Source organism: Ursus arctos, unplaced genomic scaffold, assembly GCF_023065955.2.
Source record: "Ursus arctos isolate Adak ecotype North America unplaced genomic scaffold, UrsArc2.0 scaffold_1, whole genome shotgun sequence".
Lineage (NCBI taxonomy): Eukaryota > Metazoa > Chordata > Mammalia > Carnivora > Ursidae > Ursus > Ursus arctos.
Window position 1 is genome coordinate 49,467,274 of NW_026622763.1, and position 23,737 is coordinate 49,491,010.

Consider the following 23,737-nt stretch of genomic DNA (forward strand, 5'->3'; position numbering starts at 1 on the left):
TTTAAGGTTTTTTTTTTTTGTCTTTGCAGCCTGTAGTCAGGGTTGCCTTCCCCTGCTGTCAGCAGTGTACAAGTATGCAAGCTTCCTAGTTTAGAAAATTGGTTTTGTTTCTAGTTCAACCATCTTTCTGAACCTCAGTTCCTTCATCTATAAAATATTTTTATTTTGGTCTGTAACCAGCTGTGGGCTTCAAAAATAAATAATCAGGTTTGTTAAAATTCTGTGTAAAATTGGCTTTCTCTAAAAGTCAGCGGTTCTCCTATGAGTGAAGTAAAGAGCATACATTACATTTATTGTGACTTATTAAAGGCCTTTCATTTTTGGTGCTTATTATTGTGGCCTTGCAGTTATCAGTGGCCTCTGAGTAAAGCTTTTGTCCTTTTGATATTTTGCATATTTTAAATTAGGTTTTTTATCAGGCAACATCCATTCTGCATGCAAAAGAAACTTGGTAGCCATTCATAATAGTATGAACTAGTCATCAATAGTGTGAATCATTAGCAATTAATTGTTCCAGTGTTGCGCTTTTAAGAAATAGATGTTGATGTTTTCCCTTATTTATTTATTTTATACTAATAGGGTATTTCAATAGAATTATAATGTATTAGTTTTAGTATTCCAATATACTAAGATGTCTAACTTGTCACATGTATTAGGAGTCCATAAATAATGAATTCAAGTGATTTGAAGAGTTTGTTGCAGGTTTCTGCTGCATTGTGTTACTTCACTTTTTTTTTGGCTTTAATATTAGCACCGAGCTTTTATTTTTTTTTATTTAAGAGTCAGTGGTTTTACCCTGGTTTAATGCATATACTGTTTCTATAAGAACTCTGTATTTTTATTTCTGTGGGGCAAATCTTGCATCTTGAAATTTATTACAGGCAGTATTGTGTAAATACTCAGAGATACTTCCGTAACTGGGGACTTTGTACTTTCAGTACCAGACAGGCAATCTTTTGCACTTTTAAGAGGTACCTTAAAGGAATCACCAACCTCTTCTTGAAAGCGGTTGTACCAGTAAATATAGGTATCAGTTTTTTTAATATTAAAATGGTTGTTTTTAAAACATGAATGATGATTCCTTGTCATTGATTTTTTTTTTTAAAGTGAATGAAGCCTTTTTATATATTAAGGTCCTCTTATTTATGTATAATCTTTAGCTTAAGGTTTATTCATAACTACATCATTGCGTTATGGTCATAAGGTAGAAAGTAAAATTAAATAAGCCGTTATCTGGAATATTTGTGAATAAGCTATTTTCTACAGTGAAGCTGTTAAAGTACTTAACCAGAAAACTCTTGTTTTTTTTTTTTCTACTTATGACCTTGCTCCAGTCACTTCAGTTCTTTAGTCCTCTTGTCAAATCTATAAAATCAGAAGATTGGACCAAATTAAGGTTCTTCCAAACTTCAGAAGTCTGTAATTTATATAGGAACAACTACATTGGCTAACATGTTGCTATTGTATGGTGTAGGTATGTCTCTGGAGACAGTAGTGTACATTTATCGTTGTAAAAACTTGAATAATTGCAGGTACGATATTAAGAGTGTTAGCAGAGTTTCCCAGTTAGTATATGCTTTTTTAATTCGGTACTAACAAAGCATAGTTTTATGCTCTCATATTGTATCTTTAGAAAGTATGTAATATCCTAGTTAACACCTAACTTGGCAACATTACAGCTTTTCTCTTTTTATGTTTTCTAAAGGATTTAAGAATTTAGGAAGTGCCTATAGACTGTTATTCATGTTTCTACCACGACAGTGGTTTGTGACAATCAGAGACACTAAGCGAGGGGGGCACCATATAGAAGAGCATAGTTGCCTTTTCTGATACCTCAGGATGTTAACTTTTGTGCTTAATTAATTAGCAATATATTCACAAATGCATTAAAATGTTTTTGAAACAGTCTTTTTTCGTTTCTCATTTGATCTCTGAACTATATTGGGGGTAGGATGAAGAGGCTGTTATGAATGTCACATTGCCTTCTTTGAAAGTAATCTTCAAGATCTATGGTTTTAATTAGTTTAATGTAATATGCTTGCACTTAGAGGTGGAAATCTTGTGTAAAAATTGTTACCTGTTTTATTAAACTTAAGCAGATGAGCTTTCCTTATTTATTTATTTATTTATTTATTTATTTTTAAAGATTTGTATTTATTTGAGAGAGAGTGAGAGAGAGCGTGCACAGAAGCAAGGGGAAGGGCAGAGGGAGAGGGAGAAGCAGACTCCCTGCTGAGCAGGGAGCTGATGTGGGGCTGATCCCAGAACTCTGGGATCATGACCTGAGCCAAAGGCAGACGTTTAACCATCTGGGCCACCCAGGTGCCCCTCCATCTTTATTTCTTAGTCCTGAACTGAAGGTGCTCCCTCTTGTAATGAATTCTGTTTATTAAGAAAGGAAAGAAACATTTTATTAGTAAAATGCAACTCAATTAGTTAGATCTAGGGAATAGGTTCTGTTTCAATTATGGAATAGACTCAGAGGATGGTTACTGACTGGTAGGCTCTGGGAGAATTTACTGACTACAGATACAAATTAGCAATATTCCATGGGAGAAGCAGTACATATAGAAGGAAGGTACTGAAGTTTAGGCAGAGTCTAGTTCTGCTCATGCCTTGATTTACTAGTATTATTTCCATTTGATAGTGTAGTCCTGGGCCAGGCACTGTGCGTGGTGTTGAAGATACAACGGTTCTGAATTTGAGGAATTTACGGACAAGTTTATGATGATGAAAATGAGATTCAACAAAGGAGGATCATTTAAGCTTTAGAGAGTCAAGGTGAAGTTCCTAGAGGGTATACTATGGCTATTTGAATCTTTAAGGACACAGAGGAATTAGCCAAGGGAATCAGAAAGGGCAAAGACCTGCTAATCTTAATAGTTTAAAAGATTTACTGTCTACTTTTTGAAGACTGAGTACTTCTAAATCTTTGAATGTCATAAATCACTGCATTATTTATTGCCTAATTGCAAATACCATTTCCTTTACCATATGTTTTAGTGATTAGTTGCCTATGTCCTTGTCCTGCCCCTTTCCCATCCTTCATGTTACTTTAAGATGAATATCGAATTTATTTCAGGTATGAAACTACAAGATTAAACTTTTTACATATGAATTTGTTACCTCTTACATTTTTATGAAATATATTTGTTACAGAAGTTTACACATCCTAGCATTTACTGTTTTAAAATATTATTTACATATTGACATACAAAACTATGATGTTGGTAAACATTGAAAACAACTGTATTTCTTTCTGCTTAGAAAAAAGAATATACATGAACATTTTAAAAGTTAAAGCTTAAGTATCAGGATTTTAGGCATTTTTATATGATCTAACTTTTTCAGTGAGTCTGTTAGCTTTATTATGTAAAAAGTATTTTCATTATGAAAAAAGTAGGTGAGGTTAAGTATCAAATTTCTGAAGGAGTCAGGCAGGTGAAATGAGTTCATGAGGTCAAGTAGATAGTAAATAGTAACCGCTAATAGGCTGTAGTTGGAGGCAGACCATGTTGATTGCTGTACAGAAATGGAGCACATTATTTTTGCTTGTTTTTCAAGAAAAATTAATATCTGGATTTTATGGAAATAGCTGCAACTCACTTAGGTTAAACAGATTTTCAACAAAGCAGTCTACTATTCTGCAAGCTTTCATTATATACTATTAGGAAGCTCATGTATTATTTTATTGACAATTGCATAGAGTTGATTTTTCCCTGAATTGTATCTTTGGTATATCTCAGTATTATTTTCTGTTTACTTTTTCTTGAAAAACGTGAAAAATTGATCAGATGTTTCTCTCATGTTTGATTTTAGGTATTATTGAGTAATACCAGGAAATCATAATTATAGAGGAAATACTATGTGCTATATTCCTGATTAGGCAAAATCTGATTTCAGTAATATTAGAGACATAGTGTTAAGCCATCTTTTTTGTCATCATTGTTTTTCATTAGCTATAACAAGAACATTTACGTACTTGAGATTTCTGTAGTGCTTTTAATAATTGCTGTCATCTTTCTTGAATTTAAGGCATTTTTATTTACTTCAGGAAAACTAATTTTAATCTATTCCTATGAAAAGTATCCTTATATGGTATAACCTGAATGTAATCATTTATAAGCATGTATGTTATAATCTTAGAAGATTATATATATTTTTAATTATGAGTTTTTTCTTTATAATCCAATTATATTTATTAAAAGAATAAAGTACAGTAAGGCAAAAACTGTCTTGGTCTTAACAACCAACACAATAATGACTTTTTTTTTTCTTTTTATAAATCTTTAAATTTGAGGTTTAGAAGTAGTTGATTATAATGCTTATGCATATACTGTTTTGTATCTTTTTTTAAACAATTTATAAGCATTTTCCAAGTTACTCATGTTTATAGCATTACTTTAACAACTATTTTGTTCAACTGGAGACCATGATTTAACCATTTTTTGTAATATTGACTACATTGCTTCTGATTGTATATTCCTAAAAAGAGCACTAAGATAGCTAACTTTATACGTGAAGGCTGTCTAAAAGGGTAGTTTCTTACAAGAGATTCCTAGTATGTGAATTTTACTGGTTTAAGGTGAAAACCAGTTTAAGGTGTAAACACTTAATTAAGAGTTTCACGTATTATTTCCAGAGGAGCTGCATACTGTTTTGGGAATTAGTCTTTTAAAAGATCTTTACTATTTTGATAAGCAAAACATTATCTCATTTTATTAGTGTTTTTTTTTAATTTTTTTTAAAGATTTTATTTATTTATTTGTCAGAGAGAGAGAGCAGACAAGCAGGGGGAGTGGCAAGCAGAGGGAGAAGCAGACTCCCCGCAGAGCAAGGAGCCCCATGGGGGACTTGATCCTAGTCCCTGGGATCATGACATGAGCTGAAGGCAGATGCTTAACCAACTGAGCCACCCAAGCATCCCTTAGTGTTTCTTTAAAAATATTCGTGATTATAAACTTAGTATCTGTTGAAGAAAATTTGGAAAACAAAAACATAAAAATTATCCTTAAATTCATGGCCTAAATAGAATCAGTGTTAATATTTTGGTGTAAATCTTTGGGGGTGGCTTCTTTTTTATTCATTTGGGGGGATATAATTGATATTATATTTCAGGTACAACATGATGATTTGATATTTGTAAATATTGCAAAATGGTCATGTTAAATCTAATCATCACCTCACATAGTTTCAAATATTTTCTTGTGATGAGAGCTTTTAAGATCTTCTCTCTTAGCAACGTTCAAATATACAGTCTAGTGCTATTAACTATAGTCAGCATGCTGTACATCACATCCCCAGGACCTAAAATGAATTTAGGTTTTTTGTTTAGTTTTTGGTTTTTTTGAGATTGTACATACAAGTAAGATCATATGGTATTTGTCTTTCTCTAACTTATTTCACTTAGTATAATGTCCTCAAGGTCCATACGTGTCATAAATGATAGGATTTCCTTTTTTTTTTTTTTTTTTTTTTTTTTTTTTTAAGATTTTATTTCTTTATTTTAGAGAGGAGGGTGGAGAGGGAGAGGGAAAGAATCTCAAGAGAGTGGAGCCCGACCTGGGGCTCCATCTCAAGACTCTGAGACCATCACCATAGCTGAAACCAAAAGTCAGACACCCAGCTGACTGAGCCACCCAGGCACTGCAGGATTTCCTTCTTTTTGTGGCTGAATGATATTCTTATGTGAGTGTGCACACATATCACATTTTCTTTATTCATTCATCCATCAGTGGACACTTAGGTTGCTTCCATGTCTTGGCTATTGTAAATAATGCTGCGTAATTTATAATTAGTCTCAGTATTTTGGTGCAAATCCTATCTTTCACTTACATTGAAATGTAACTGACATATTACACAGTATAAGTTTAAAGTGTACAGCATATGATTTAACGTGTTTTGGAAAATGATTACGAAAATAAGTTTTGTTAACATCCATCGTCTGATATAGGTGCAAGGAAGAAAATGTTTTTTTCTTTTGATGAAAATTTTAAGGATTTATTCGCTTAGCAGCTTTCCGATATACCATACAGCAGTTAACTATAGCCATCACATTGTTCATTACATCCCCAGTACATACTTACAGCTGGAGGTTTGTATCTTTTGATCATCTTTATTCAATTCCTCTACCTTCTCTCCCCAGCTCTGGTACCTAAAAATCTGATTTCTTTTTCTGTGAGTTTGGGCAGGGTGTGTGTGTATACATACGTATTTTTTATTTACCTTTTTTTCCTGGATTCTACATATATGTGAGATGATACAGTATTTGTCTTTCTCTGTCTGACTTCACTTAGCTTAGCGCCCTCCAGGTCCATCCATGTTGTTGCAAATTGCAAGATTTCCTTGTTTTTTTATGACCGAATAGTATCCTATCCTATATGTAAATATACCACATTTTCTTAATCCATTCATCTGTTGATGGACACTTAGGTTGTCTCCATGTCTTGGCTGTTGTAAATAATGCTGCACTGAACATGGTGGTACAGATAAGTCTTCAGCATAATGGTTTCATCTCCTCTTTTTAACATGTATCTCTTATGTGTAAAGTTGGGAATTTTTACTAGCTTTTTTCACTTAGTATCTCATCCGTGAGTAGTCTTTGATAATTTTTCTTTTGCATTTTATTTTTTGTAGTAACTTTTAATAATATGTTTATGTGGTATAAAACTGAAAAGATATAGAAGGTTGGTTATACAGTAAAAAATAAACAAACAAAAAAACCCCACCTTCTTACCCATCCTCCCCAGCCACACATTCTCCCACCTGCTGCCTCTGTATTAGACAAGCAAACATATATATGTATTTTTTTTACTTCTTTGAAAAATATACAAAGAATGCATGCCATACACATATCTGTACCTTGCTTTTTAGTTTTTTTAAACTAAACAAAATTTAAACTTCAAGCAGTACATAAACTGCTTTCTCATTCCTTTTTATAGCCTTGTACATTGTGTGGATGTAATATGATTTATGTAATCTGTCCTTTATGGACATTTATATTTACAGTCTTTTAACCACAGAAACAATGGTACCTTGAATAACCTTGTACATACCTTATTTTGCAAATGTGTGGGATATGTATAAAATTTCTAATGTGGGTTACTGAGTCAAAGGGTATTTAATGGGGGGGCGCCTGGGTGGCTCAGTCGTTAAACATCTGCCTTCGGCCCAGGGCGTGATCCCTGAGTCCTGGGATTGAGCCCCACATCGGGCTTCTCTGCTGGGAGCCTGCTGCTTCCTCTCCCACTCCCCCTGCTTGTGTTCCCTCTCTTGCTGGCTGTGTCTCTCTCTGTCAAATAAATAAATAAATTTTTTTTAAATAAAAAGGATATTTAATGCACTTATAATAGTGTATGTTGTCAAATTGGCAAAGGATTGTATCAATTTACCCCTTTACTGTTGGCAACAATGTATGAGGTCAGTATTTATTTTTGTTAGGTGAAAAATGTTATCTCTGATTTCAACATGTAAGAATATGATTTCCAGTGACTAAATGAATATCCATTTCATGAGAGAATCATTTATTTAACCAATTTCTGTTACTGCTCAACTGGTTTGTTCTTTATTTACTATTATAAAAAGCACTTCAGTTACTGAATTTTTTTAAGGTAAAGGGTAGATTTGAGGGTTTTTTTTTTAAGTTTATGTTTTTAGTAATCCAGCATGGGGCTCAAACTCATGACTCCGAGATCACATGCTCTTCTAACTGAACCAGCCAGGTGCCCCAAATTTTTTATACTTAAAATCATTCTAACCGTATGTTTTTCGTTTAACATTTTTTACATATTTTTAAAAATTGCATTTTCATAAACAGTGTAATAGATCATCATATTAATATTTCTTAATTTACTTAATTGTTACGTTGGGCATATAGGTTGTTTCTAATTACTATGAAACCAAAATCAAAGAATATTTCACTTAAAATGATTGGCTTCAGAGAGATTCCAAGATACTGAATTACTAAAGTGTTAAAAGTTAGAATGAATATGAATATATTCAGAGTTGTTGGTTTGTAATGCCAAGTTGCTTACCAAAACTGTTAATGTGGTTTATATTTTTAATTTCACTTTTTATAAATTGTTAATGTTCCCTTGGGTGATTTTGTGGCTTTTAATTGTTTGGTGCACAGTCCCTATAGTATTGGTTCTCAAAGGTGGGGGCAGAATGACATTGAGAGGTTTTCTGGTTGTCATATGTGCTGATATTTAAATAGGGCCACAGGTATTAATGTTCTGCAGTGAGTTAGGATGGTCCTAGTCAGTGAAGAGTCTTTCTGGCACCCCATTCCTAAGTACTGTTCTACAGTAAAAAATGAACACATCACGTTTGTTGAAAATATTTTCCCATTTTTTACTTACTTTTTTTTTTTTAAGATTTATTCACTTGAGAGAAAATGTGTGCATGTGCGAGTGCGCGTGGGGGGAGGGGCAGAGGGAGAGGAAGAAAGAGAATCTCAAGCAGACTCCTTGCTGAGCACAGAGTCCCATGGGGCTTGATGTCATGACACTGAGATCATGATCTGAACCAAAACCAGGAGTCGGAGGCTTAACCAACTGAGCCACCCAGGTGCCCCTGTTTTCTACTTTCTAATTTACTTCTGACAAATAGGAATAATAAATTTCTTCATGAAGACAAATGTGTTTATTTCCTTTATTTATTCATTCATTCATTCATGAACCTGAAAAATTATTTAATATCCAGTTTGGATAAATATTCACACGTACTTTTCCTAGTTTCCATTGGGGGAGGAGTACACAGTTTTGTGGAAAAGAAAAATAACTTCCTAAGATCTTCTAGATTTAAATTTTAAACAGCAGTAATAGTCATGAAAGTGAGACACTTAAAAAATACATGAAAACTTGAGTGCTCTTTTGAATAGTTTCTTTTACAGGTCTGTAGAAAACTTGGGAAATGAGAAACTAAAAAAAAATCGCTTATGACCCTTTAATTTAGAGATAGGCTCTGAGTATTATCATGTATTTCCTACTATTTTATTTCAATATACAGATATATCTTTAAATTTTATTAGTTTTAAATTGGGAAACTAATGCATGAATATTTTCTCAGTGCAAAAATTCAAACCTTATATTTAAAGCTAAAGACTCCAACTGACTGCTATCCCTACTCCCAAGTGCCTCAGCTGAGTGCTGTCAGTTTTGCTATGTAACTCTTTGTAGAAGTAGAGTATGATTTTAGAGTGTAAACACAATACTTAGGTGCAAATTGCTTTTTTTTTCTTTTCAACTAAGTAATAGGCTTTTGGATAGAGTTATGTAGACTTTTTAAACTGGTATATAATATTAAATAGCATGTATATACCAGAATTTATTCAGCTGTTCTCTCATTGTGGGATATTTTGGATGTTTCCTTTTTGTTGTTGTTACAGTGTTACAAAACTGTGTTCTCACACATGCCTACCCTTTTGTGTGTATTCATGTATTTATTAAATACCAGTTTCTTACCATAGCCAAGCACTGTTTGAGGCACTAGGAATTAAGAGGGGAGCAAAACTGAAAAGGTTTATCACATCATGGAGCTTATATTCAATAAGAAGTATAGATACAAAAACTCGAATTTATAATAAATTATCAATAAGTGCAGGGAAGAAAAATAAAGCAGGTAAGGGGATATAAAGTTTTGGAGGACAGGGGCTGCTCCTTTGAATGTAACTGGTCAGGGATGGTTTCTTTGTGGAGAGGATACTTCAGCAGTGACTTAAATTAAGTGAGGGAACGAACCAAGTGAAGATCTGGGGTAAGAGCATCCCACACGAAGGAGACAACATGTGGAAGACCTGATGAAGGGCTAGGTTTTGGGATGTTTGGTTTTTGTTTTTAAGATTTATTTATTTATTGGACAGAGAGAGAGCACAAGCAGGGAGGAGGGACAGAGGGAGAGGGAGAAGCAGGCTCCCAACTGAACTGGGAGCCAGACGTGGGGCTTGACAGGACCCTGGGATCATGACCTGAGCCGAAGGCAAATGCTTAACCAACTGAGCCACCCAGGCAGCCTGGAATGCTTGAAGAACAGCTGGAACATGTGTGTCTAAAGCAAATTTGAGGAGAATGTTAGATGAAGTTGTAGAGGTCAGTAGGGGCTAAAATATTTAAAGCTGTGCTATCCAGTACGGTAGCTGTGAGCCACATGTAGTTATTGTTGAGCACTTGAAATATGGCTATTTTGAGTTGATAAACACTGGATTTCTAAGACTTAGTACCCAAAAAAGAATGGGAAATATCTCATTATCACATTTTTATGTTGATTATTTGTTGAAGTAATATTTTGGACATACTGAGTTGAATAAAATATATTACTTAAATTAACCTGTTTCTTTTTTTTTAAATGTGGCTACTAAAAATTTAAAAACTATAAATGTGGCTCATATTTCTGTTGGACAGCGCTGGTTTAGGTTCTTAAAATCCGTGGAAAGACATTCTGATTAAATGTGATATACGTTAGAAAATATTAGGCAGAGGAATGAAGTGGTAAATTGTACTTTTAAAGGGTCACTCCACTCAGGTTATTCTATGGAGAATAGATAATAGAGGACTAAGTAAAAGTAGAGAAACCAATTAGGAAGCTATTGCAGTATTCCAGATAAGAAATGATAATAATGGTAAAGATGGTGAGAACTTTTTTTTTAAGCTAGAATTAAGTCAGTGCCAAACTGACTTATTAATGGTTTGGATAATGGCTATGAAGGAGAATGCAACCAAAGATGAATCCAAGTTTTCAGCCTTGACGAATTTGGACAGTGATAATATTTACTAAGTTTTGAGAGAAGTGGGGGTAGAGAAGTAAAGTTTTGTTTCAGATTTATTATTTTTAGTAAAGTAAACTTTTTATTGAAGTACAATAGAGTGTACCGAAACCTACATAAAATCTAAGTGTAGCTCAGTTTTCCCAAAGTGAATTCACCCAGGTAAGCAGCTCTCAGATTTAAAAAACGAAACAAAACAAAACACTATCCTGGTAGCTTCCACTTGTGCTCATAACTCCATGAATTTGTAGTGGTATTCATTGCAATTTCAAAGTACCAGAGCTATAGGCTTTTTACATTGTGCCCTAGAATTGAGAAACTCAGACAGTTATCAAAGATTGTGTCTAAAAGGTTGTGGGTAATTAGAGATTTTTCTGACCAATCATAAATTATGCCTGGTTTTGTTTTAAGATTTTATTTATTTATTTGAGAGATATCAAGGTGGGGGTGGTGTAGAGGGAGAAGCAGACTCCCCGCTGAGCAGAAGCCCAGGACCCTAGGGATCATGACCTGAGCCAAAGGCAGATGCTTAACTGACTGAGCCACCCAGGCACCCAACATATGCCTGGTTTTCAAATTGGGAGTTTGTTTTCAAGAACACAGTACTGTATGTAGGAAATAAACTGTAATAACAAACAATCTGGTATGTTTGGGACAGTATTATCTATACTATACTATTCATTTTAAGAGTAGTATAGTATAGTACTCATGTAAGAATAGAAATTTCCACCTGGGGTATTGTGGTTAAATAAGTACCTATATAGTTTTTTTTCAGGGGAAAATGAATCGTTAAACTTTATCTTTTCTTCCTCTACCCCCAAGACTGAAGAATTTAAGAAGGCCTACAAAAATTATTTAAAAGATAAAGGATAGGGGCGCCTGGGTGGCACAGTGGTTAAGCATCTGCCTTCGGCTCAGGGCGTGATCCTGGCGTTATGGGATCGAATCCCACATCAGGCTCTTCCGCTATGAGCCTGCTTCTTCCTCTCCCACTCCCCCTGCTTGTGTTCCCTCTCTCGCTGGCTGTCTCTATCTCTGTCAAATAAATAAATAAAATCTTTAAAAAAAAAAAAAGATAAAGGATAATAAGGTACAATATTTTTAAGAAAGTTTCCTCAGATTTACAGATTCAACATAGTCTCAATTTCAAGTGTGCAGGAATTGAGATTCTATACAAGTAAAAACAATGCGGCAAACTTGGCAAGATACTAAAATTGCGAAGTTTTTTTGTTTTCAGAAGTCTAGGCTAGTGGAGGATTGAAAGTTTAGGTTTTTGCTTATGTTTTCTGTGAAACAAATTCTAGTATCCATCATATCTATTAGAAATCAAAAATGGAGAAGTCATGAGAAAATGGTATTTTTCCCCCTTTTCTCACGCAGTGCCAAAAGTGAATATACCAACACTTGGGCTGAATTTGAATGCAATATATCTTTTATGTCATTTAATCCCTAATTCACATAACCAACATTAAATGAATGAGTACATACCTGCATTTTTCAAATTGCTGGCGATTTGGGCAAAATTGAGTGTCCTGATTTGTAGTTTGTGGGTAGTGTAAAATTGATAAGGATGGTAATATATAAACCTACATGTGTGATGAAATTGTGTAGAACTAATAAATACACAAGCATGCAGGTGAGTGCCAGTAAAACCGGGAAATGTGAGATAAAGGATTGTATCAACATTGTTCTGGTTTTTATACTACAGTTGTGCTGTTATATAACCGTTTTCTAAAATGTTACCATTGGAGGAAACTGGGTAAAGTACATACTATCATATTATTTCTTACAATCTACAGTGAATCTACAGAAACCTCTAAAAATTGGTAAAGAGAGGAATCCGTTTAGGATGGAGAATATAGATTTTTCACAACTTCACTAGGCCTAAAATATCACACTGCTTACAGAGCTACCAACTTAGATATGATAATTTTCAGAAAAGCATGTACATTTCAGTCTCTATTCTGAGCAGATGAAACTTTTTATAGTCCATAATTTTGGATGCTATTTAAACTAAGTACTTACTTTTGCTTTTCACCTTACCCTGTCATTTCCCACCATATCATGATTGAAATGTCTTAAGTCCTTCAAGTAAATGCCTTAGCAAAACAATGTTAAATAATAGCTATCTGCTATGAACATAAAAGTGTTTATACTGAGTATCTCACCTGTTGGTATTTTTTGTGTCTACACTAGCATATTAGTAAAGGCTCTTTCTTGTGCATGATCAGAAAATAGCCTCATATGTAATGATTTTACTTGGAATGGAAAGCTGCCATCTATTATTATTGTTAAAATATGCCACTTTCTTCCTTGATGGTTTATTTTTGGTATTTTTTAGGAATTTTAATGCTTTTCTTTTTATAAGCATTTTAATCAAAACTCTCCTTTTTGTTTTCAAGGAGCGAAAGGATTGGATTAGTCTGCCCTTGATTTTTCTCTGTTTAAAGGTAATCTGCTTGAGTTCTCTAATCACACACACTTAATACAATTTTCTGTTTGGGTGGCAATCTATATTCAGTGGTTAAAGTAGAATTTTTATTATATTATGGCTAAGGTTTTTCTTTTATGTCTTTTCTCTTTCACAAAATGCAATCTAATCTCTAAAAAAAAAAAATCCATGTTATTTATGTCATGGAAGTAAATATCAAAATAAGTTCAAACTACATTTCTAGTTTGTGTTCCAGGATTTTTTCCCCTAGAAATTTGTAAGAAATTTTTGCTGTTCTGGTCTGTTTGCCTGAAACTGTATTGTATTCATAGATTGAAGTATTGGAGCCATGGGAATAAAGGTTCAGCGCCCTCGATGTTTTTTTGACATTGCCATTAATAATCAACCTGGTAAGAAAATTAATGTTCCCATGTAACATTTATAAATGCATATTTAATGTTTTAAATTAGTAAAGGGTAAATGAGCTTCCTTCTTTTTCAGCTGGAAGAGTTGTCTTTGAATTATTTTCTGATGTATGCCCCAAAACATGCGAGAACTTTCGTTGTCTTTGTACAGGTTTGTTGACATTTAGTTGGCCTAATAGTAGTCCCCTTTGACTATGGTTTTAATTTTTTTATTTAACATATTTTAATTTTCTTCATACAGATTATGTACCATTGACCAAGATGTGAAAGTAATATTTATTTATTTAGAGCGTGAGCCGGGGCGGAGGGTGGGGCGAGAGAGAGAATCTTAAGCAGCAGAGCCCAACAGGGGTCAGTCCCATGACCCTGAGATCACGACCTGAGCCAACCAAGAGTTGGATGCTTAACCGACTGAGCCACCCAGGCATCCTGTGAGAGTAATTTTTAGAAATACTACTTGCAATGGGCTTTTATCCGAGATTGATTTCCAAATTTCTACACTCTCCAGAAAAACTTGGATGGTTTTTAAATGAATTTTTTAAAAAATTCCAGAGGGGAGTGAAAATTTTATACTTTAAAGACATCTACATAGTTTAAAAGACGTGTATTTTACAGGAAAAAGTTTTCATCATTAATTTTGCTTTAAAACTGCTTCCTTGATTTCCTTTCTACTAAATGGCCTACTAATTTTTCTTCTCTGTAGGTGAAAAGGGTACAGGGAAATCAACTCAGAAGCCATTACATTATAAGAGTTGTCTTTTTCACAGAGTTGTCAAAGATTTTATGGTTCAAGGTGGTGACTTCAGTGAAGGTAAGACATTGAAAATCATGTAAGCTTTGTTAAGTATCATAGATCTTTAAGTTAGACAAGTCTCTAGAAATACTCAAATAGACAAAAAGAAGGAAGCACATAAATAATTTTACTTTTGATGCATTAAGTAATTTCAGAAATTTGCTTCTGGAAAAAAATACTATTCATCTCTTAGTAACCTATCAGTATGTGTGTTTGGTCTTGTCAGAACTAGTAATCCTTAACTACAATATAGTTTTTACCTATACTTTTATTTTTTATTTTTTAAAAGATTTTTATTTATTTGTCAGAGAGAGAGCACAAGCAGGGGGAGCGGCAGGCAGAGGGAGATGCAGACTTCCCACTGAGCAAGGAGGCAAATGCGGGACTGGATCCCTGGACCCTGGGATCATGACCTGAGCCTAAGGCAGATGCTTAACCGACTGAGCCACCCTGGCGCCCCTAGTTTTTACCTATACTTTTAAATTGTAAAAACAAACTGTATTTTTAAAGAGGCTTTGAAAAAAAATCTAATTTTTGTTCAGAGGTCTACATAATCGTTAGAATCTGAATGTTCTTTTTTCCCTCATATCTTAATAGTCTTTGTCACATTTTTGCTACTGTATTCAAGGGGAAAGAAAGTTATTTGAATTTGAGTTTAAATTAGTATCTTTTATGATATGCTGTGAACCTTTGAGTAGTTTTGATTAGAAGTATTTGAGCACCTACTTTGTAAGAAGTATTTTGTTTAGGGGGTACCTTCGAGGAGATAATTGTCTTGAGAGTTCAAGAGTCTTGTGTTTTTCATTCTTAGGAAATGGACGAGGAGGGGAATCTATTTATGGAGGATTTTTTGAAGGTAAAGCTGTTTACCTTTAATGTTTCAATGTTTACATTTAATTTTTTTACATTTAAATTGTATTTTTAATGTTTTCTCTATTTTATTTTTTCTCTATTGAATCAGTAAGATTATTAAACAGTATACGAATATCTAGCTACATTCAGGGAATCTGAAAGTTAATTTTTCTTGTGAAAAATTTTATGTGATAGATTTTTTTATAGAGGTAGGATTTTTTTGTGTGTTTAGGGACATTAATACATCATGTTATTTGAAAGGTTTCAATGATCTATAATGAACTCTTAGAATTATAGTGCTGGAATGGGAACTTCTATAGCTTAATCTTAATTTTTATTAAAAGAGATTTAGTAGTATTTCATAGTAACAATATCCACATGTTTAGTGGATCCATTTTTCTGTGCACTTTAAAAAAAATCTCTTTTATATATTAAACTTTAGCAATAATGTATTTCTCAACTTTAAGTTTTCTCTTTGGAATTTTTTGTTGATGTCAGGATCATTTGAAAGACTAAATGTGAATGTGGAAATGATTTCATATTTCCCGTCTTTCACATTAGGGATTAAGTGAAATTTTATTTCACATTCCACTTGTTCTCCTATTATAATCCAAGATTGGAAGGCAATGTACTCTACAATGAATGATGCTGTGGCAGAGATTAAGTTAATGAGTGCCTCTCTGTATTAAAATGGTATATGTGCCTTTTTTGTGCTCAGAAATGAAACAGATGAAATGTAAAAGAATCCTATCTGGTTTCTTTCTCTTGCTTTTTAAGGAACATTTTATTTTTTGCTTGAATAATCAAAGTTGTGTTGTTTTTTTCCACAAAAATATAATAGACAAATGCAAATGGAAAGAAAGTGGGTTGATAATAGTATTTGGATATATAGCAAGGGATTGAAAATTAAAAATATTTTAATCTAAAAACATGGGAGAGGGAGTTGGTTAATTGATTTTCTCTTCTTTAAACCTGACTTTTATCTAAATTTTATCTGGTGCTAAAGAGCACATATGAACAAAAGAGATGAAGAGTGAAAATGAAATTTTTTTGGAGGTTATACCTGTAATATAACGAAAACTTTGCTTTCCTATAGATGAGAGTTTTGCTGTTAAACACAACAAAGAATTTCTCTTGTCTATGGCCAACAGAGGGAAGGATACAAATGGTTCACAGTTCTTCATGTAAGTATCTATGCCGTGATCATTTAAAATATCCCTTTTTTGGTGTGTCATTTCTCATTGATCACTAATAAAGGGATGCATAAAGGGGAAAATTTTTGAAGAAAGGAGAACAATGAATTGTTGAAGAGAGCAAAATTGTTGAAAGGAAATTGAACTGTACTGCTGAAGTTTCAAAATGATGAAGACTTGTCAAAAGGACACAGGGAGCCAGCCTGAAGGGGTGAGGTTCCCACTGGCCAGATTAGCACAATTTGAGCATCAAAATAAATAATGTTAGTATCAGACTGTCAAATAAAATAGAAATCCAGGAGCCCATACAGGTATGAATAATAAATGAATAAATAACAAGGGAGAAGGAAAAGCTGTTCCTTAGTAGAATGTCAGCTAATAAATGTAAAAGGAATGATAGAAAAGTCACCGTTTTGCATTCATCTCAGTAATGATTGATTGAGGAAAGAATTATCTATTTTAGAGGGTAAATTTAATAATAAACAGGATATTTACAGAGTATCTTATAAATTACTTGATTACAAAGGGTAAAATGCAATTGATCCTCATTATTCAAAGATTCTGTATTTATGAATTCATGTACTCACTAAAATTTGTTTATAGCCCCAAGTCAGTACTCTTAATGCTTTCCATTTCTGACCCCCAAAAAAATTTTGACCAGGGCTTTTGTCAACAGTGCATGTTTTTTATCATGTCCTATGGATGCAGATTTCCTCTCCTCTTCAATAGCCTTAAACTCTCCTACTCTCGGAGGAACTTAATCTGTAAGCACCATATGGATTATTCCAATGTTTTACTGTTCCATATTTGTAACTCCCTTCTTCAACAGTGAGAAATTTGGCTCCCACTATCTTCAAAGTTTCTACCCATTGCTGAATCCTAGAATAAAAAATCACCGTTCTATACTACTGTGAAAAGTAATCTAACTAGAGTTACTGTTTATTTATGGTTATTTTTGGTTTTAGATTGAGGGTATGTAGTTTAACTTTAAAAGTGATTAGGATTAGTACATTTTGGTGTGAATTTTGCGTGGTTTTGTGACTCACAATGTGTTAGGTTCATTTGTTTAGGATTATATTTTGTTCTCTCACCTTGTTTTGATTTGTTTTTTGCTTTTTTTGTTTTATATTTGTTTGTTTATAAAACGTGATTAAAAAAGAATGCCTCTGAAAGTATCACTCCCACGTAACTCTTCACCCTATTGCCATTCCCCATTTTTTCATCCTGTTCCCACCCATCCATTTTAGTAACCAACCTCATTAGATTCTGATTTATCTTCCTGTATTTTTTTAAAGAATTATTTATTTATTTATTTATTTGAGAGAGAGAATGAGTTGGGGCGGCGGGGAGGTGGGAAGAGAGAAGCAGACTCCCCACTGAGCAGGGAGCCCAATGCAGCGCTGGATCCCAGGACCTGGAGATCATAACCTGAGCTGAAGGCAGATGCTTAACCGACTGAGCCACACAGGCACCCCTTCCTGAATTTCTTTTTATAAAAATAAGCACAGATACGTATATATCTTATTTTCCTTTCTTTTTTACATGATAGATAGCATATACTATATACAATTTTTTTCCTCTTTTCACTTAGCAGTATATCCTGGAAATCACTCCATATCAGTTCATAGAGATCCTTTTCATTTGTTTTTGCAGCTGCATGATAGTGTGTGAATATATTCTAGTTCATTCAACCAATTAGCTATGTGGGGGTTTTTCTGATTTTTTAAATGAAAACAATTTATATCATGTTGGTTGTAGAAGAAATTAGAACACAGAAAGAAGAAAAACATTCCCATCCCCAGGGTATCTTTCTCCGCAATAAAAATATAAGCTAAATGTTGCATATAGGGATGTCTGGGTGGCTTAGTTGGTTAAGTGTCTGCCTTCGGCTCAGGTCATGATCGCAGGGTCCTGGGATTGAGTTCTGCATCAGGCTCCTCACTCAGCGGGGAGCCTGCTTCTCCCTCAGCCTACTGCTCCTCCTGTTTGTGCTCTCTCTCTGACAAATAAATAAATAAAATCTTAAATAACTAAATAGATAAATGTTGCATATACTCTATAATCAACTTTTGGATACAGTATAAATCTCTGCACATCACTAAGTACTAATTAACATTTTAATAGCTATATGTGACTCCATTGTTTGAATGCATTATGCTTTATTTATCTAATTTTTAAACATTTAACTTGCTTCTTGGTTTTCAAACTGCAGTGAACATTGTTGTACCTGTTGATGCATTTTTAATTATTTTACATAAGCTGCTAAGAGTTTACTTACTGAAATGTTTACATATTTTTTTAAAAAGATTTTACTTATTTGAGAGAGAACACAAGCAAGGAGGAGGGACAGAAGAAGAGGGAGAAGCAGATCCCTCCTTCCTCCCCCTGCTGTGCAGGGAACCTGATGGAGGGCTTGATCCCAGAATCCTGGGACCATGACCCAAGCTGAAGGCAGACGTTTAACCGACTGAGCCACCCAGGTGCCCCTGTTCATACATTTTTAAGCCTTTCCATGTAAATTGCTACTGTACTCGTATCAGCAATACGCAAAGTGCCAGTGTCACTAGATTCTCAGCAACACTTAGTATTATCATTTGTTTTCCTTTTTTTTTTAATAAGAAAAATTCTTCCTGTGCTAACCAAAACCTCTCTGCTAAGTTCATATAACCCTTCATGTATATTTTCAGAATCTTCCCTCTATATGTTGATTTTTTCCTTCTCTCTTAATTTCTAGGTAGCCCTTCTTTAATTTCTGTGTTTTACTGTTGTTTTTAAAGGAGAAAACTTCAGTTTTTAATCTTAGATTATTTTCTATTGTGGCAACGTATATGATATAAAATTTGCCATTTTAACCATTTTTAAGTGTATAATTTAATGGTATTAATTATATTCACAGTACCATGGAGCTGTTACCACTGTATCCAAAACTATTTTGTTGTCCCAGAAACTAACCCATTTCTTTTTACCCTCAGTCCCTGGTAACCTCTATTTTCTGTCTTTATGATCTTGCCTATTATAGATATACAAGCAGAATGATACAATATTTGTCCTTCTGTGTCGAGCTTATTTCATTTAGCACGTTTTCAAGGTTCAACCATGTTGTTGGATGTATCAGAATTTTGTTCCTTTTTACGGCTGAGTATCACTCTATTATATGTATGTACCACATTTAGTTTATCCATATTCATCTGTTGGTGGACATTTGGGTTGTTTCCACTTTTTGGCTGTTGTAAATAGTGTTGCAGTAAACATTGGCATACCTGTATTAGTTTGAATCCCTTCTCAGTTTTAATATATCTAAAAGTGGAATTGCTGGATCATATGGTAATTCTACAGTTCTGTGAGGAGCCACTGAACTGTTTTCTACAGTGGTTGCATCATTTTACATTCCTGTCAGCACCATATAAGAGTTGTAGTTTTTGGGGCACCTGGGTGGCTTGGTCGTTAAGCGTCTGTCTTCGGCTCAGGGTGTGATCCCGGTGTTCTGGGATCGAGCCCCACATCAGGCTCCTTCACTGGGAAGCCTGCTCTTTCCTCTCCCACTCCCCCTGCTTGTGTTCCCTCTCTCGCTGGCTGTCTCTATCTCTGTCAAATAAATAAAATAAAATAAAAAATCTTTAAAAAAAAAGAAAGTTGTAGTTTTTCTACTCCTCCTCAATACTTTCACCAGTCTGAGAATGACCTCATGAAAACAGAGTATTGGTTTAAGTGTTACAAGTAAATTCTAGTGAGCAAGTGAACTTGGCAAATACAATATCTGTGAAGCGAAGATTGATGCAAATCTAGATGCAAATTATATATATACACTGAATGTAATATGTAATACAAATACATATGTTGTATACACATAGGCTTTTACATCTCTAGATGATTTAAGCAAGTTCAGTTGAGCATAGCTGTTAAAGTCAAAACAATAATAGGTGGTTTTAAAAGTAAGCTGATCTTGTAAAAATACATATACATGTTTGAATTTTTTTCATTAGTATTGTGTGGGCTTTAACCAAAGGTTAGCTTAAATTGTGTTCCTTCTTCCAAATTTCTAATGCCTTTTTTGATAAGATTCTTTAAAATAGTAAATGATATACAGTGCCCATCTTCAGTCTGTAACAGCAGTATGTCTGCATAGCTACTCAAATACCAGTCTTCTTAACTGTAGAGCTTTAAGGTTGGTGTGGGGTGGAAAAAAAGATTTAAAAAATCACTTCATTTGTTGGAATTTTTGCTTGCTTTGAGTTTGGTCTAAAGTTTGTTGGTTTTTTTTTTAAATATTTTATTTATTTGACAGCACAAGCACGGGGAACGGCAGAGTAAGAAGCAGGACCCTGGGATCATGACACTTAACCAACCGAGCCACCCAGGCGTCCCAAGTTTTGTCCAGAGTTTTAATCCAGATCTCTTTCTTTATTGTGAAGTTTCCTTGTTTATCAGGGATAAAAAGCTCAAAAGTCTTTAGGTCTTAGACAAGTAACATAAGCAAATAAAGCACGCTATTTGAATCTAAACTATTATGCCTGTCTTAAAAAGACAGGGATAATCAGTCTGACCCATTATTGCCCTGCGTCAGGTGCCACACTTTCCAGCTTTCCAAAAAAGCTCTGAAATCTGGATTTTTATGTGAAAGTATCCAAAATTTTGAATCTTGGCAGTATTAACCCCGTAAGGACCCATTTCTTTTCTGGTCCAACAGAACATGTGTGAGGGCCATCTGAATGAATATTATCCACAGGGAGTACGTTTCAGGACCCCCTGAAACTGCAGATAAAGTTTAATTTATAAATTAGGGGTAGTAAGAGATTAACAACAATAGTAATAAAATAAAACAATTATAATAATACACTGTAACAAAGATTATGTGAATGTGGTCTCCATGAAAATATTTTACTGTACTCATCCTTCTTGTGATGATTTGAGATGATAAAATGCCTACTTGATGAAATGAGGTGAAGTGAGGTGAGGGGTACCTGTGTGGCTCAGTCAGTTGAGCGTCTGCATTCAGCTCAGGTCATGATCCTGGGGTCCTGGGATCAAGCCCCACGTCAGGCTTTCTGCTCAGCGGGGAACCTGCTTCTCCCTCTCCCTCACCCTGCCGCTCCCCGTGCTTGTGCTCTCTCTGTCAAATAAATAAAATTAAAAAAAAAAATGAAGTGAGGTGAATAACAGGCATTGTGACATAATATTAGGCTACTATTGAACTGACAGTATGTGAGATGGAGGATTCTCTGCTTCTGGACTGTGATTGACCGCAGTTGACTGTGGGTGACTGAAACAGTGGAAAGCAAAACCATGGATAAGGGGTTGACCTATGCTTTAACTGTTTAAAATGTTAAGACTGAAAAACACTATTGTTAAACCCATTACCTGGTAGAATCTTTTGTAAATTATGGTCTGTCCATACAATAGAACATTATACAATCATTGAACTTTATACACCTATGAATATTCAGTAAGAACCCAGTCACATGCAAAAAACATAGATGGATAGAAATGACACCAAAATGTCAACTTTAATTACATGTAAGTTTTCAACAATGAGTAGGTACTTGTTTTATGATCAGAATAAGTTTTTGAAAATACATTATGTAAAAAGCATCTTGCATTATTTCTGTTCTACTTAAGGTTAATGTAATAAGATTCTATTATGTTAAAATAGCATATGATTTCTTTGCAACTTTGTTTCCAATGCAGTTATTTTCTTTTCCTTTTTAGAGATGCTAACTTTGTTTTTCTCTGACTTTGTTTTTATTCTTCTATCTGATGACTTCCAAAGAACAACGAAGCCAACTCCTCATTTAGATGGGTAAAGATTATTTTAATTTATTTATGACCATTTTAAATTAATGTTAAAATTAAAAGCTGTTACCTGATCATCTTATAATTGACTCTTTAGGCATCATGTTGTTTTTGGGCAAGTGATATCTGGTCAAGAAGTTGTGAGAGAGATAGAAAACCAGAAAACAGATGCAGCTAGCAAACCATTTGCTGAGGTGCGGATACTCAGTTGTGGAGAGCTAATTCCCAAATCTAAAGGTAAGAACAAGTACATGTTTCTGATAATTCTTATGCATGCAAAACAAGCAGAGACATTCTAAATATTGGCATGAAATTCATACTAATGTGAATATAAATATGAAGCATTTGTTTTTAAATGGGTTTTATCTTCATACTTTGTTCATTTACCATGGAATCACTTAATTTTCTTGTTATTTGCTGTGATTTATCCTTCTTCCACTTTGTTGTGTTTTTTAACGGTAGTTGTCTAAATAGCATGGTAAATAAATACTCTTCTAGAGAAAGACACAGCGAGGGGGAAGATGACAATTGAAGAGAATAACATAGACTACGAAACTGGGAAATAAATTATTTTCCCTTCATGCACTCCTGAGATTGAGAAGCATCTGGCATATTTGAGAAACTTCTTAGACCAGAACTTTTGAAGTTAACATGATCAGTAGTTTGATATGATATTATCTGAATGGTAAGAACTTTAAGTGAATATTTTAAGTGGTTATATTATATATGTGAAATATGTAACTGCTACCATTTATTGGATATTGGATCTGTTATTCTAAAAGTGTAGGGTAAGATTACCTGCGGAGAAAACAATAAAATAATAAATGGACTCTGTTTGTCCCATTCTGACTAGTGGAGGGAATAATAATACCAATACTTTTAACAAATCTGAGAGTCATCTATAATCTTTTCTGATCCTCAGAATAACCCTGCAGTATTTCCCCCATTTTACAGATGAAGATAGCCAAGGAGACTAAGTTATTTACCACATCAGGGAGCTAAGCTTCCAACCCAAGCTTGCTGGCTCCAGATTGAGAGCTTTTTCTATTATGTGTTGCTAACACATTAAAGTCTTTAACATTCCTTTCAGAATTGCCATAAATAGAACATTCTGTTCTCAAGTTTTAGGTGTACTGATTTCTTTGTATCATTTAGAAATGTGCACATTTGTCTTGTTTTAATTGAAAAAGACCCAAGATGGTCTTAGAGAAGGCTTGTTTCTAATTTTCTGTTTCTGTATTCCACTTTGATTCTGATGATTTCATTTTCTTCTCTGTCATATCAAATATATACCTTGTAAACCATTGCAGGAATATGCTGCAGCTCATAGTGGGAGTGTTTATATAACTTCTTGGTGTCCATGAGCCTGGCTATCTGTCTAAATGTACAAACAGCAGGTATAATGTATGCCTTGTGTTTGTGAGGATCCAGTAAAGAATGAGGTGTTACTGAATAACTTACATTTAAAAAAAAAATTTAAAACTAAAAAGC

The 23,737-nt window shown here is 34.1% G+C and overlaps 1 protein-coding gene across 4 annotated transcripts in view; it reads left to right on the forward strand.

The window, feature by feature from the left end:
* PPIG (peptidylprolyl isomerase G) overlaps window positions 1-23,737 on the forward strand; it is a 48,301-nt gene that overhangs the window by 1,500 nt on the left and 23,064 nt on the right. For all 4 annotated transcript variants that reach the window (XM_026492596.4, XM_026492599.4, XM_026492598.4 and 1 more), the window contains exons 2-9: window positions 13,165-13,212; window positions 13,526-13,603; window positions 13,695-13,769; window positions 14,322-14,429; window positions 15,223-15,267; window positions 16,360-16,447; window positions 22,224-22,253; window positions 22,344-22,483. In XM_026492596.4, coding sequence (XP_026348381.1) covers window positions 13,543-13,603; window positions 13,695-13,769; window positions 14,322-14,429; window positions 15,223-15,267; window positions 16,360-16,447; window positions 22,224-22,253; window positions 22,344-22,483 — 547 coding nt within the window. In that variant the 5' untranslated portion in view covers window positions 13,165-13,212; window positions 13,526-13,542. The remainder of the gene's footprint in view (window positions 1-13,164; window positions 13,213-13,525; window positions 13,604-13,694; window positions 13,770-14,321; window positions 14,430-15,222; window positions 15,268-16,359; window positions 16,448-22,223; window positions 22,254-22,343; window positions 22,484-23,737) is intronic.